The sequence below is a fragment of the Aquarana catesbeiana genome, linkage group LG06, assembly GCF_042186555.1.
Source record: "Aquarana catesbeiana isolate 2022-GZ linkage group LG06, ASM4218655v1, whole genome shotgun sequence".
Taxonomy (NCBI): Eukaryota; Metazoa; Chordata; class Amphibia; order Anura; family Ranidae; genus Aquarana; species Aquarana catesbeiana.
Window position 1 is genome coordinate 321,513,451 of NC_133329.1, and position 12,272 is coordinate 321,525,722.

Genomic DNA, 12,272 nt, shown 5'->3' on the forward strand with positions numbered 1-12,272 from the left:
TTAGCTTCTAAATTGAAAGCTCTTGTCATATTTTTATATGCCCAAACACCAAATACATTTACGGTAATTGTGTTTTATGAAAAATTAGATACTGTGCAAACTGACATGCTGTAGATATTTTTTTCAAACCTGGCAGCCCCAGTTAATTTACTGTTATGGTAATTTAGGCTTTTAACTTTAACTGATACATATCTTTTTAACAAACTGTTTCTAAGTTACATTCTTTTACCGGGCTATTGTATGCCCATAGTAAGCTGAGTATTTGGCATATGAATTTTTTTATTACCTATGATGTTTCAAGAGTCAAAACAGCAGATCCAATTGATATGATGGATTATTATTGATATCATATGATGGATTATTATATTAACTATCTATAACATACTGCATTTGAATGTTTGCTTTTGTGCTTTTTAATTTGTCTTTATCTAATAAAACATTTAAACGCAAAAGCTTGTAATGCGTGATTTATCCCGATGAACGGTCATTAACAGATACTAACTTTAGCAGTATCAGTTTACTTGACAATCACTTTAATTTACCTACTAAAAGTGTAAACTATTATTATTATTTTTTTTTTAATTGACAGTTATTCTACAGTTTTTCATGATTAACACACCAGTTGCTATTTTATTTTAACCTCTTTGTGCCTAGCGCACACAAATATGCAGCCTCTCTGTGGCCGGGCATTGGCACGGAGCGGCTGCATATTTGTGTGCAATAATGCGGATAGAGCTGTGCTGAGAGCTCGTGCCCTGCACTCACCCAGCACAGTTATTGGCAGCTAACTGAAAGCTACTGTTCCCTACTTGCGATCGGGAGCTTTCTGGTCATGTGACCGCCATGATAGTCAATCACAGCAACCACATAACCGTATACCTCGCACTGCCTACCTGTATTCTAAAGCCCTTAAAGGGCCAGCAGGCCCCCGCTCTAAGGGGTTAAATCCCACTGTAACACAGTTTTGTTGCCTGTTGGTCCTGCCAGTAGATCCATTTTTTTATACTTTAGTGTGTTAAATGCTAGCAGAAAGGCTTTGTTGGGTCTATTTATCACCCAAGAGTCGCACAACCTTTACCTATAATTCCCACATTTTCATAGAAGATTCAGTTAGAAAAATGTGTAAATTTTGGTTTGGAAATTTTGTAAATCTTGGATGAAAACATTGATAAATAGTCCCCTATATGTCTCTTCTGCAATAAATACTTCTTCCCTAGCAAGTTTCTCTAGAATGTACACTTAGTGGAACATGCGCAACTCAGTGTGCAATCTCAACATACCTTGGGTGCTGGGCTGTATTGCCTCCCATGTACATATATACTGTAGACACCATGGGCTGGTCAATCAGGACAGCTGAAGATGCTGATCCTGAAAGAAGACCAAGCGAAGATGTCAGTGGGGACAAGGGAGCTTGCAGACATCTACTGGCTAAAGGGAACTTTAGTTCTAATTTAAGTAAGGGACAAACACGTTAAAGCCCCACTCCATCAAACACTCTTTTAGCAGCTACATTTTTTGGAAGAAGTTTTAAACTGCATGATTAAATTCTGACCATTGTAAGCACCTGTAATTGTTACAGAAGATCTTTTGTCTCAACCCTGTACCTACTACTTTTTCTGTGCAGATGTAGATCTTGGTCTGTTAAAGAAAGTAAAAAAGCAAAGGCTTGGTTTAAAAAGGATGTTTAACTCAAAATCTGTGTTTTATGCTCTGTAACCTTTGTCTTATGTGCTTCTTTAAACAGGCAGCTCCAAAAGCAGCCAACAGCAGAAAGAGGAATCTATTGACCTGCGAGATATATTTTCGGTGAAGCTCAAACGCCGCCGTGCAGCAGGACAGGAGAAAGGTGGCACCTTGTTGGGAATCACACTATTTTTGTGCATCAGAAAGGGACACAAACTGAAAGATGACTCCATTAGTCTTCACAACTTAAGTGAAGACTTTTGTAACATATGGTACCGACAATTAAAGGATATATTGAATGGTAAGTTACTTTTAAAAATGTTTACATTTTTATAGTTGTCAATCATGCTAAACAACATCTATGGATTGCCAAGAGGAAAGAAGGAGAAGTTAGGCAATGTACGCAAATAATTTTCTCTGAAAGGTTAATGTAATCTTTACATGTTTCGTTTGAGTGTAAGGCTTTATATATTACATTTTTAAAGCATCAAAAGACCTTTAAAGTGGGAAAAAGGGCTATCTGTATACACCTCCCTATAATCCAATATCACAGCAATATTACATCTTCATAGTTGGAATTCTAAAACAATTTTTTCTGCCTTTTTTTCCCCCTAAAAAGTCCTCCTGTCACGTGACCACAAAGCTCTTGGATTTAATTAAGCAGGGCAGCTGTTTGGCATGTCCACTGCCTCCTAGGATTGTCATCTCCAGAAGTAACGTACCTAGTCAAAGGCAAGGCTAGGAGGATAGGAAAAGCTGCAGCACATTGTTGTTGGTGGTGCCGATGGCCGGGCGGGATGGGGGCGAGGCTACTCTGAGCTGTGCTGAAATTATTACACAGGCACCGACAATGGCTTAAAGGATGAGCTCACCTTTGGAAACATGTTACATGTTTCACCCATTTTTAGGGTGAAACATGTAACACGTTCCCACTGCTGCAGCTGCTCCCCAGTCTGTGCCCACTCTGTGAAAGCAGGCGAGGCCCTTCTCCCCGTACCTGCTTTCACTATTTGAAAACATCATGGCCGCGTGGGGCTCCAACCACACAGCCACCTCATTCATTCACAGAGTTCTGTGAATTAATGAACTACAGGTGCCGACATCCTTTGTGGCTGTCGGCTTGTAGTTCTCATTGAACTACCAATTACTGGAATCCTTGTAATTTATTGGTTACATCAAAGTGACAGTAACACAACAGCGCTGATGCTTCTTAAGAAGCCTTAGTCGTAGCTAGTTTAGGACAGAAAGGGCAAGAAATATATATTTAGGCAAACTCCACCTTAGAAAGATTAACATATTAAATTGGTACAATTAATTATGTGGTGGTTGCACTAGTGCCAGAAAAAAGACAGAACATAGATCAGAGCCAAAAAGGGATTGCAAATAGTCAAGTGAGATAAAACTAATGACTGTACATCAAGCTAAAGATATATATCAAAAGCAAAAAATATAAAATGTACAAGATGTGTCCATCCAAAAGAGGAGGACAAAATTTGTCCTCCTCTTTTGGATGGACACATTTCAGTACTTTGTGTGTAGATATATGTATTATTATTCTCTTGTACATTTATTTTTATAATTTTTCAGCGATTCAGTTTTCAGCGACTTGTTGTAAGTATATGGCCCATCGGGTAGTTGCCCTCATTATAAGCCAGTGTCTTGGCAATTAATACTATGATTTCCGGCCCCAGTTCTTGAACAGGGTGTTTACAAAGCCGGTCCCAGCGTCACTTCCGGTTCCAGGCGTTTGGCTGCTTCCTGCTGTTTGAGCGCAATTGTAATGGAGTACGTTCATATCCTGCTCCCACCTTATAAATAGCGATGACCACTCCTCTGATGATGTCTGAGTATGACGAAACGCGTTTGGTGGAGCTTGGTCACGTGACGTCGCCATGCAAAGACAGTGCTGATGGGAATCTCTCTTGCCGGAGGACATTCAGCCCGCCCACTCACGGTGTGAATCGAATATGGCTGGCCTTAGACTGCTGTTTCTACTCTAGACAATCAGCAATTAGAATAATGCATAATATAAAAGTTTAAGTTGTTACACATCCTAAGCAAGGGCAAATTTAGATTTTTGACTGGAGTTCCACTTTTTTAGGCCCATTTACACTGTTGTGGTGCAGCACGCTATGTGTATTCATGCATTACGATACAATTAATTTCAAATGACACTCCAGTACACCTGCACTTTTGCAAATAAATCGTGCAAATCTGATATTTAGTTGGTTGGGTGCATTTCTAGCTCTCACTTATTCAAATGTATAGGCTTCCTTATGACAACACATGTTAAAGCAGAACTAAACCCTTCTATATAAAGGGGACAGCACCATTTTAACCTCTATTTAGATCTGCAGTTGCCATTGTGCTACACCTCTCACTAGCTATGATACCAGCCATTCAAGGGCTTGAAGATCGGTTAAATGTTGTCTATGGAAACTGTGCCAGTTATCATCACAGGTATGCCCTAAATGTGGCATACACTGAACATGTGCTAGTACGGAGAATGTAAATGGCTCATGGCACACAGGGGTTAACCACTTGCTGACCAGCTCACATAAATATGCATCGGCAAAGTGGCTCGTTCCCACGAATCGCTGTACCTGTACGTCGGCTCCTTTAAAAGCCATAGCAGGTGCGCCCGCTGCACGGCGGGGGAACCAATGCGCGTGGCCGGCGGGCGCAATGACAGCCGGCCACCCGCGATCGCGTACACGAGAGCCAGAACGGAGATTTGTGTATGTAAACACACAAATCCCCATTCTGACAGGAGAGGAGAGACAGATCTGCTGTTCATGGTAATTACGAACAGCAATATGTCTCCTCCTCCAGTCAGTGCCATCCCCCCACAGTTAGAAACACACATAAGGAAACACATTTAACTCATTGATTGCATCCTAGTGTTAACCCCTTCCCTACCAGACATTTACACAGTAATCAGTTTTTATAGCACTGATCGCTGGTCCCAAAAAAGTATCAAAAGTGTCCGATCTGTCCGCCACAATGTCGCAGTCCCGATCACCGCCATTACTAGTAAAATAAATAAATAAATAAATAAAAATGCCATAAAAAATGGCATAAACCTATCCCCTATTTTATAGACGTTATAACTTTGCGCAAACCAATCAATATACGTTTATTGCATTTTTGTTTTTTGTTTTTTACCAAAAATATGTAGAAGAATATATATTGGACTAAACAGATGAAGAAAGATATTTAAAAAAAAAATGGGGATATTTATTATAGCAAAAAGTAAAAAACATTGTTTTTTTTTTTTTTAAATTGTCGCTCTTTTTTTGTTTATAGCGCAAAAAATAAAAACTGCAGAGGTGATCAAATACCACCAAAAAAAGGAAAAAAAGGACGTCAATTTTGTTTGGGTACAATGTTGCACGACTGCGCAATTGCCAGTTAAAGCGACGCAGTGCTGTATCGCAAAAAATGGCCTGGTCATTAAGGGGGGAAATCTTCTAGGGCTGAAATGGTTAATTTACTAAAACTGGAAAGTGCAAAATCTGGTGCAGCTCTGCATAGAAACCAATCCCCTTCCAGGTTTTAGTGTTAAAGCTTAACCACTTCAGCCCCGGAAGGATTTACCCCCTTCCTGACCAGAGCACTTTTTACAATTTGGCACTGCGTCGCTTTAACTGCTAATTGCGCGGTCATGCAATGCTGTACCCAAACGAAATTTGCGTCCTTTTCTTCCCACAAATAGAGCTTTATTTTGATGGTATTTGATCACCTCTGCCGCTTTTATTTTTTGCGCTATAAACGGAAAAAGACCAAAAATTTTGAAAAAAAATGATATTTTCTACTTTTTGTTATAAAAAAAATCCATTAAAATCAATTTTAGTCATACATTTAGGCCAAAATGTATTCGGCCACATGTCTTTGGTAAAAAAAATGTCAATAAGTGTATATTTATTGGTTTGCGCAAAAGTTATAGCGCCTACAAACTAGGGTACATTTTCTGGAATTTACACAGCTTTTATTTTATGACTGTCTATGTCATTTCATGAGGTGCTAAAATGGCAGGGCAGTACAAAACCCCCCCAAATGACCCCATTTTGGAAAGTAGACACCCCAAGGAAATTGCTGAGAGGCATGTTGAACCCATTGAATATTTATTTTTTTTGTCCCAAGTGATTGAATAATGACAAAAAAAAAAAAATTACAAAAAGTTGTCACTAAATGATATATTGCTCACACAGGCCATGGGCATATGTGGAATTGCACCCCAAAATACATTCAGCTGCTTCTCCTGAGTACGGGGATACCAAATGTGTGGGACTTTTTGGGAGCCTAGCCGCGTACCGGGCCCCGAAAACCAAGCACCGCCTTCAGGATTTCAAAGGGCATACATTTTTGATTTTACTCCTCACTACCTAATCACAGTTTTGAAGGCCATAAAATGCCAAGATGGCACAAACCATCCCCCAAATGACCCTATTTTGGAAATTAGACACCCCAAGCTATTTGCTGAGAGGCATGTTGAGTCCATGGAATATTTTATATTTGGACACAAGTTGCGGGAATGTGACAATTTTTTTTTTTTTTTTTGTACAAAGTTTTCACTAAATGATATATTGCTCAAACATGCCATGGGCATATGTGGAATTACACCCCAAAATACATTCTGCTGCTTCTCCTGAGTACGGGGATACCACATGTGTGGGACTTTTTGGGAGCCTAGCCGCGTACGGGGCCCCGAAAACCAAGCACCGCCTTCAGGATTTCAAAGGGCATAAATTTTTGATTTTACTCCTCACTACCTATCACAGTTTTGAAGGCCATAAAATGCCAAGATGGCACAAACCCCCCCAAATGACCCCATTTTGGAAAGTAGACACCCCAAGCTATTTGCTGAGAGGCATGTTGAGTCCATGGAATATTTTATTTTTTGACACAAGTTGCGGGAAAGTGACAATTTTTTTTTTTTTTGCACAAAGTTGTCACTAAATGATATATTGCTCACACAGGCCATGGGCTTATGTGGAATTGCACCCAAAAATACATTCTGCTGATTCTCCTGAGTATGGTGATACCACATGTGTGGGACTTTTTGGGAGCCTAGCCGCGTACGGGGCCCCGAAAACCCAGCACCGCCTTCAGGATTTCTAAGGGCGTAAAGTTGTGATTTCACTCCTCACTACCTATCACAATTTTGAAGGCCATAAAATGCCCAGATGGCACAAAACCCCCCCAAATGACCCCATTTTGGAAAGAAGACACCCCAAGCTATTTGCTGAGAGGCATGATGAGTACATGGAATATTTTATATTTTGACACAAGTTGCGGGAAAGTGACAATTTTTTTTTTTTTTGCACAAAGTTGTCACTAAATGATATATTGCTCAAACATGCCATGGGCATATGTGGAATTACACCCCAAAATACATTCTGCTGCTTCTCCTGAGTACGGGGATACCACATGAGTGGCACTTTTTGGGAGCCTAGCTTCATACGGGGCCCCGAAATCCAATCACCGCCTTCAACGATTTCTAAGAGCGTTAATTTTTTATTTCACTCCTTACTACCCATCACAGTTTTGAAGGCCATAAAATGCCAAGATAGCACAAAACCACCCCAAAATGACCCCATTTTGGAAAGTAGACATCCCAAGCTATTTGCTGAGAGGCATAGTGAGTATTTTGCAGCTCTCATTTGTTTTTGAAAATGAAGAAAGACAAGAAAAACATATTTTTTTTTTTCTTTTTTCAATTTTCAAAAGTTTGTGACAAAAAGTGAGGTCTGCAAAATACTCACTATACCTCTCAGCAAATAGCTTTGGGTGTCTATTTTCCAAAATGGGGTCATTTGGGGGGGGTTTTGTGCTATCTTGGCATTTTATGGCCTTCAAAACTGTGATGGGTAGTAAGGAGTGAAATCAAAAATTTACGCCCTTAGAAAGCCTGAAGGCGGTGCTTGGTTTTCGGGGTCCCGTACGCGGCTAGGCTCCCAAAAAGTCTCACACATGTGGTATCCCTGTACTCAGGAGAGGCAACAGAATGTATTTTGGGGTGTAATTTCACATATTCCCATGGCATGTTTGAGCAATATATCATTTAGTGACAACTTTGTGCAAAAAGAAAAAAAAAAAGTTTGTCTTTTTCCCGCAACTTGTGTCACAATATAAAATATTCCATGGACTCGACATGCCTCTCAGCAAATAGCTTGGGGTGTCTACTTTCCAAAATGGGGTCATTTGGGGGGGTTTTGAACTGTCCTGGCATTTTATGCACAACATTTAGAAGCTTATGTCACACATCACCCACTCTTCTAACCACTTGAAGACAAAGCCCTTTCTGACACTTTTTGTTTACATGAAAAAATTATTTTTTTTTGCAAGAAAATTACTTTGAACCCCCAAACATTATATATTTTTTTAAAGCAAATGCCCTACAGATGGTGGGTGTTTCATTTTTTTTTTTCACATAGTATTTGCGCAGCGATTTTTCAAACGCATTTTTTGGGGAAAAAACACACTTTTTTAAATTTTAATGCACTAAAACACACTATATTGCCCAAATGTTTGATGAAATAAAAAAGATGATCTTAGTCCGAGTACATGGATACCAAACATGACATGTTTTAAAATTGCGCACAAACGTGCAGTGGCGACAAACTAAATACATTTTTAAAAGCCTTTAAAAGCCTTTACAGGTTACCACTTTAGATTTACAGAGGAGGTCTACTGCTAAAATTACTGCCCTCGATCTGACCTTCGCGGTGATACCTCACATGCATGGTGCAATTGCTGTTTACATTTGACGCCAGACTGACGCTTGCGTTCGCCTTTGCGCGAGAGCAGGGGGGGACAGGGGTGCTTTTTTTTTTTTTTTTTATTAATTTTTTGATTTTTTATCTTATTTTTAAACTGTTCCTTTCATTTTTATTTTTTTTAAATCATTTTTATTGTTATCTCAGGGAATGTAAATATCCCCTATGATAGCAATAGGTAGTGACAGGTACTCTTTTTTGAAAAAATTGGGGTCTATTAGACCCTAGATCTCTCCTCTGCCCTCAAAGCATCTGACCACACCAAGATCGGTGTGATAAAATGCTTTCCCAATTTCCCAATGGCGCTGTTTACATCCGGCGAAATCTAAGTCATGAAATGCTCGTAGCTTCCGGATTCTTAGGCCATAGAGATGTTTGGAGCCATTCTGGTCTCTGATCAGCTCTATGGTCAGCTGGCCGAATCACCGGCTGCATTCTCAGGTTCCCTGTTGGGACAGGAGAGCCAGAGAAAAACATGGAAGACGGTGGGGGGGGGGCGCATTTCCTCCCACTGCTTGTAAAAGCAGTCTAGAGGCTAATTAGCCGCTAGGATTGCTTTTACATGAAAGCCGACCGCTGGCTGAAAAGAATGATACCAAGATGATACCTAAACCTGCAGGCATCATTCTGGTATAACCACTCAAAGTCCAGCAACATACCAGTACGTTGCTGGTCCTTGTTGGGCATATATTGTAAACTTTTTTTTCATGCAGCCTGTGGGCTGAACGAAAAAAAGATATTGATCGGTGGGTATGCCCACCATTAGAATACCTCCCTTCATCCACCCACTTCTAATGATGGGCATACATGCACCATTTATATATGCCGAAGCATGGGGGCATCCTCCCGCAAAAGGCAGGAGCAAATCGCTCCTCCACCCACTGCTGCCCCCACGCTTCGGCATATATGCTGAAGTATGTAACTGTGGTGGTGAAATCACCTCCGACAGCGCTGGAGTCACGGCTTTATGTATCGTGGGAGCAAACACTGTTGCTGTCAAGATAAATAAATCCGCGCTGCAGCTGAATGGCGTACCTGAAAACAAAAAAATGTTTAAAACACAGTAAACTATAAAAAAATTACATACCTGAAAAGCAAACATGATAAAACATAACAATAAAACATTGCAGAATAGAATACAGTAAAAAAGAGCAGAACAATAGAGAGAAAATAGAGAGAGAGAGAACAATAAAACGACAACTATTTTTGGTTTTTTTATTTTATATTTTTTTTGTGTATTTTTTTTTTTTTTACTTTTTTTTTTTTTATAACTGTAACTTTTAAAACTGTAACGGTTCCAGGTTTGGGTCTCTCAAAATGCGATGGCATCTTGAGAGACTCTGTGGAAGTGTGTCCTAGTCTGTGCAGTGCTGTACCCTACGCTAATACTCAACTAGTGTATGGTAGCGTTCAAAACATTCACCAATGCAAAGACCAGGATTGCCAGGACAGGAGGGACAATAATACCGGGTGTCACGCCTAAATCCGTGCTTTCTGCAGACACGACATTTTCTTTTGGGGGGCTCGTTGGGTAGGGGTACTCTGGAGGACATAAGGAAAATGCCTCTCATGCAGCCGGCCTACTGCATTTGGATTGGGAAGGTGAGGTGGAGCACCGTCTGGAAACAGAAGGGCTCTGACGATCTCTTCCTGGAATTTAAGGAAGGATCCAGTCCGTCCTGAAGCTCTGTATAGCACATGAGCGTTCAGCAAAGCCAATTGAAATAAATAAACAGACACTTTTTTGTACCAGCGTCTGGCCTTACGGGCAATTAGGTACGGCGCCAACAACTGGTCGTTGAGGTCCACCCCTCCCATATTAAGGTTGTATTCGTGGACACAGAGGGGTTTCTCCACAACACCAGTCGCCGTAGTAATTTGGGTCGTCGTGTCTGCATGAAGGGAGGTGAGAACGAAAACATTCTTCTTATCCCTCCACTTCATAGCGAGCAAATTATTATACTTCAAGCAGGCTCTCTCCCTCAGCCTAAGACGGGACTCTACAAGCCGCTGGGGAAAGCCCCGGCAATTAGGTCGCACGGTGCCACATGCTCCAATCTGCTGATCAAACAAGTGACTAAAAAGTGGCACGCTCGTATAATAATTGTCCACGTACAAGTGGTACCCCTTTCCGAATAAGGGTGACACCAAGTCCCACACTATCTTGCCAGCGCTTCCTATGTAGTCAGGGCAGTTTATCGGCTCTACGTGACTATCTTTGCCCTCGTAAACCATAAATCTACATGTATAGCCTGTGGCCCTGTCACAGAGCTTATACATCTTGACCCCGTATCTGGCACGCTTGCTGGGAAGGTACTGTTTGAAGGACAAGCAGCCAGAAAACTTAATCAGGGACTCATCAACGCAGACAACTTGATGGGGAGTAAACAAGTCTGCAAAACGTTGGTTGAAGTGGTTTACGAGGGGCCGAATTTTGTAGAGCCGATTGTATGCAGGGTCTCCACGAGGACGACAGAGTTCATTGTCGTTGAAGTGCATGAACCGCAAAATCTGCTTGTATCGTGCCCTGGTCATTGAAGCAGAGAACACGGGCATATGGTGAATTGGGTCAGTGGACCAATATGACTGCAGCTCACTCTTTTTGGTTATGCCCATGTTGAGGGAAAGGCCCAGAAAGATCTTAAATTGGGAGACCGTAATTGGTCTCCAATCTCTGGCAAGGGAGGACTGGGGATTAGTGGCGATGTGTTGACCAGCGTACAAATTGCTTTGGTCCACAATAGATCTATAGAGATCTTCGGTGAAAAACAGTGAATAAAAATCCAGTGGCATAAAGTCAACTGTTTCCACCTGAATTCCGGGTTGGCCAGTGAAAGGGGGAAGTATGGGTGCTGCAGAAGTGGTGGGTACCCAATTCGGATTGGCGAATGCAGCAGGAAGGGCACTATGGGCACGACGGGCCTGTCTTTGTCTTCTTGGTGGCAGCGGGACACTAGTTGTGCTTGCCACATCGCCAGCTTGAACTGCACTTATGGGACTCGCCACGTCACCACGTGATACTGCAGTGCTGGATGTACGACCAGGGTGTACTAGGCCGCTGGTGCTTGCCAGTTCACCAGAAGGAGTAGCGGCACTAGTACTTCTCTGCTCCATACGAGAGCCCTGCGGTTCTTGCACTTCAAGGACAGAAGAAGAAGTTCGGGGTCTGGTACGCCTGACCCTAGCAGGGACCACAACTCCGTCGTCAGAGCTATCTGTCATGGAGCCGCTGTCCTCTACAGGTTCGTATTCTGAGCTTGAACTTGACAGATGAGTGACTTCCTCTTCACTATCTGTCATGCTCAGAAACGTGTAGGCCTCTTCACTAGTGTACCTTCGATTTGCCATTTTGGGCTCTAAATTTAGGGGTACACTAGTGAGACTCACAGGCAAAAAAGCTCCTGACTGTCAGCGACTGATTCAAAGCGCTACCAAAAAACTGTTAGCGATCTCAGGGATCAGGCCTGACTCTGCGAACGCTGCAGTTATGTGTGCTTAGTGTTTTGTGACAGTTATCGATCGATACTGCACTTGGGTGGGCTGGGCTGGGCTGGGCCGAGGAGCAAAACGCAGGTGCTAGCAGGTATCTGGGCTGATCCCGCTAACACTGCGTTTTTTTGGGGGACCCTAAACTGCTGGGAAGTATAGATCTGATCGGATCAGATATCGATCCGTTCAGATACTATAGCACTAAGGGAGGTGTATGCTGCGTGCGTGGGTGTTAGCGGTACTGGCGCTAACCTGACGCTGCCTGGGGCGACGCAGACCTTATCTGATCCTAAAAACTTAACTTCTATCACCGCCGGGCAA

General features: G+C 41.9%; 1 protein-coding gene across 2 annotated transcripts in view; it reads left to right on the forward strand.

Annotated features, from left to right (window-relative positions):
• Positions 1 to 12,272, forward strand: part of CERKL (CERK like autophagy regulator) — a 207,969-nt gene that overhangs the window by 43,319 nt on the left and 152,378 nt on the right. For both annotated transcript variants that reach the window (XM_073633748.1, XM_073633749.1), the window contains exon 2: positions 1,745 to 1,984. In XM_073633748.1, the coding sequence (XP_073489849.1) occupies positions 1,745 to 1,984 (240 nt within the window). The remainder of the gene's footprint in view (positions 1 to 1,744; positions 1,985 to 12,272) is intronic.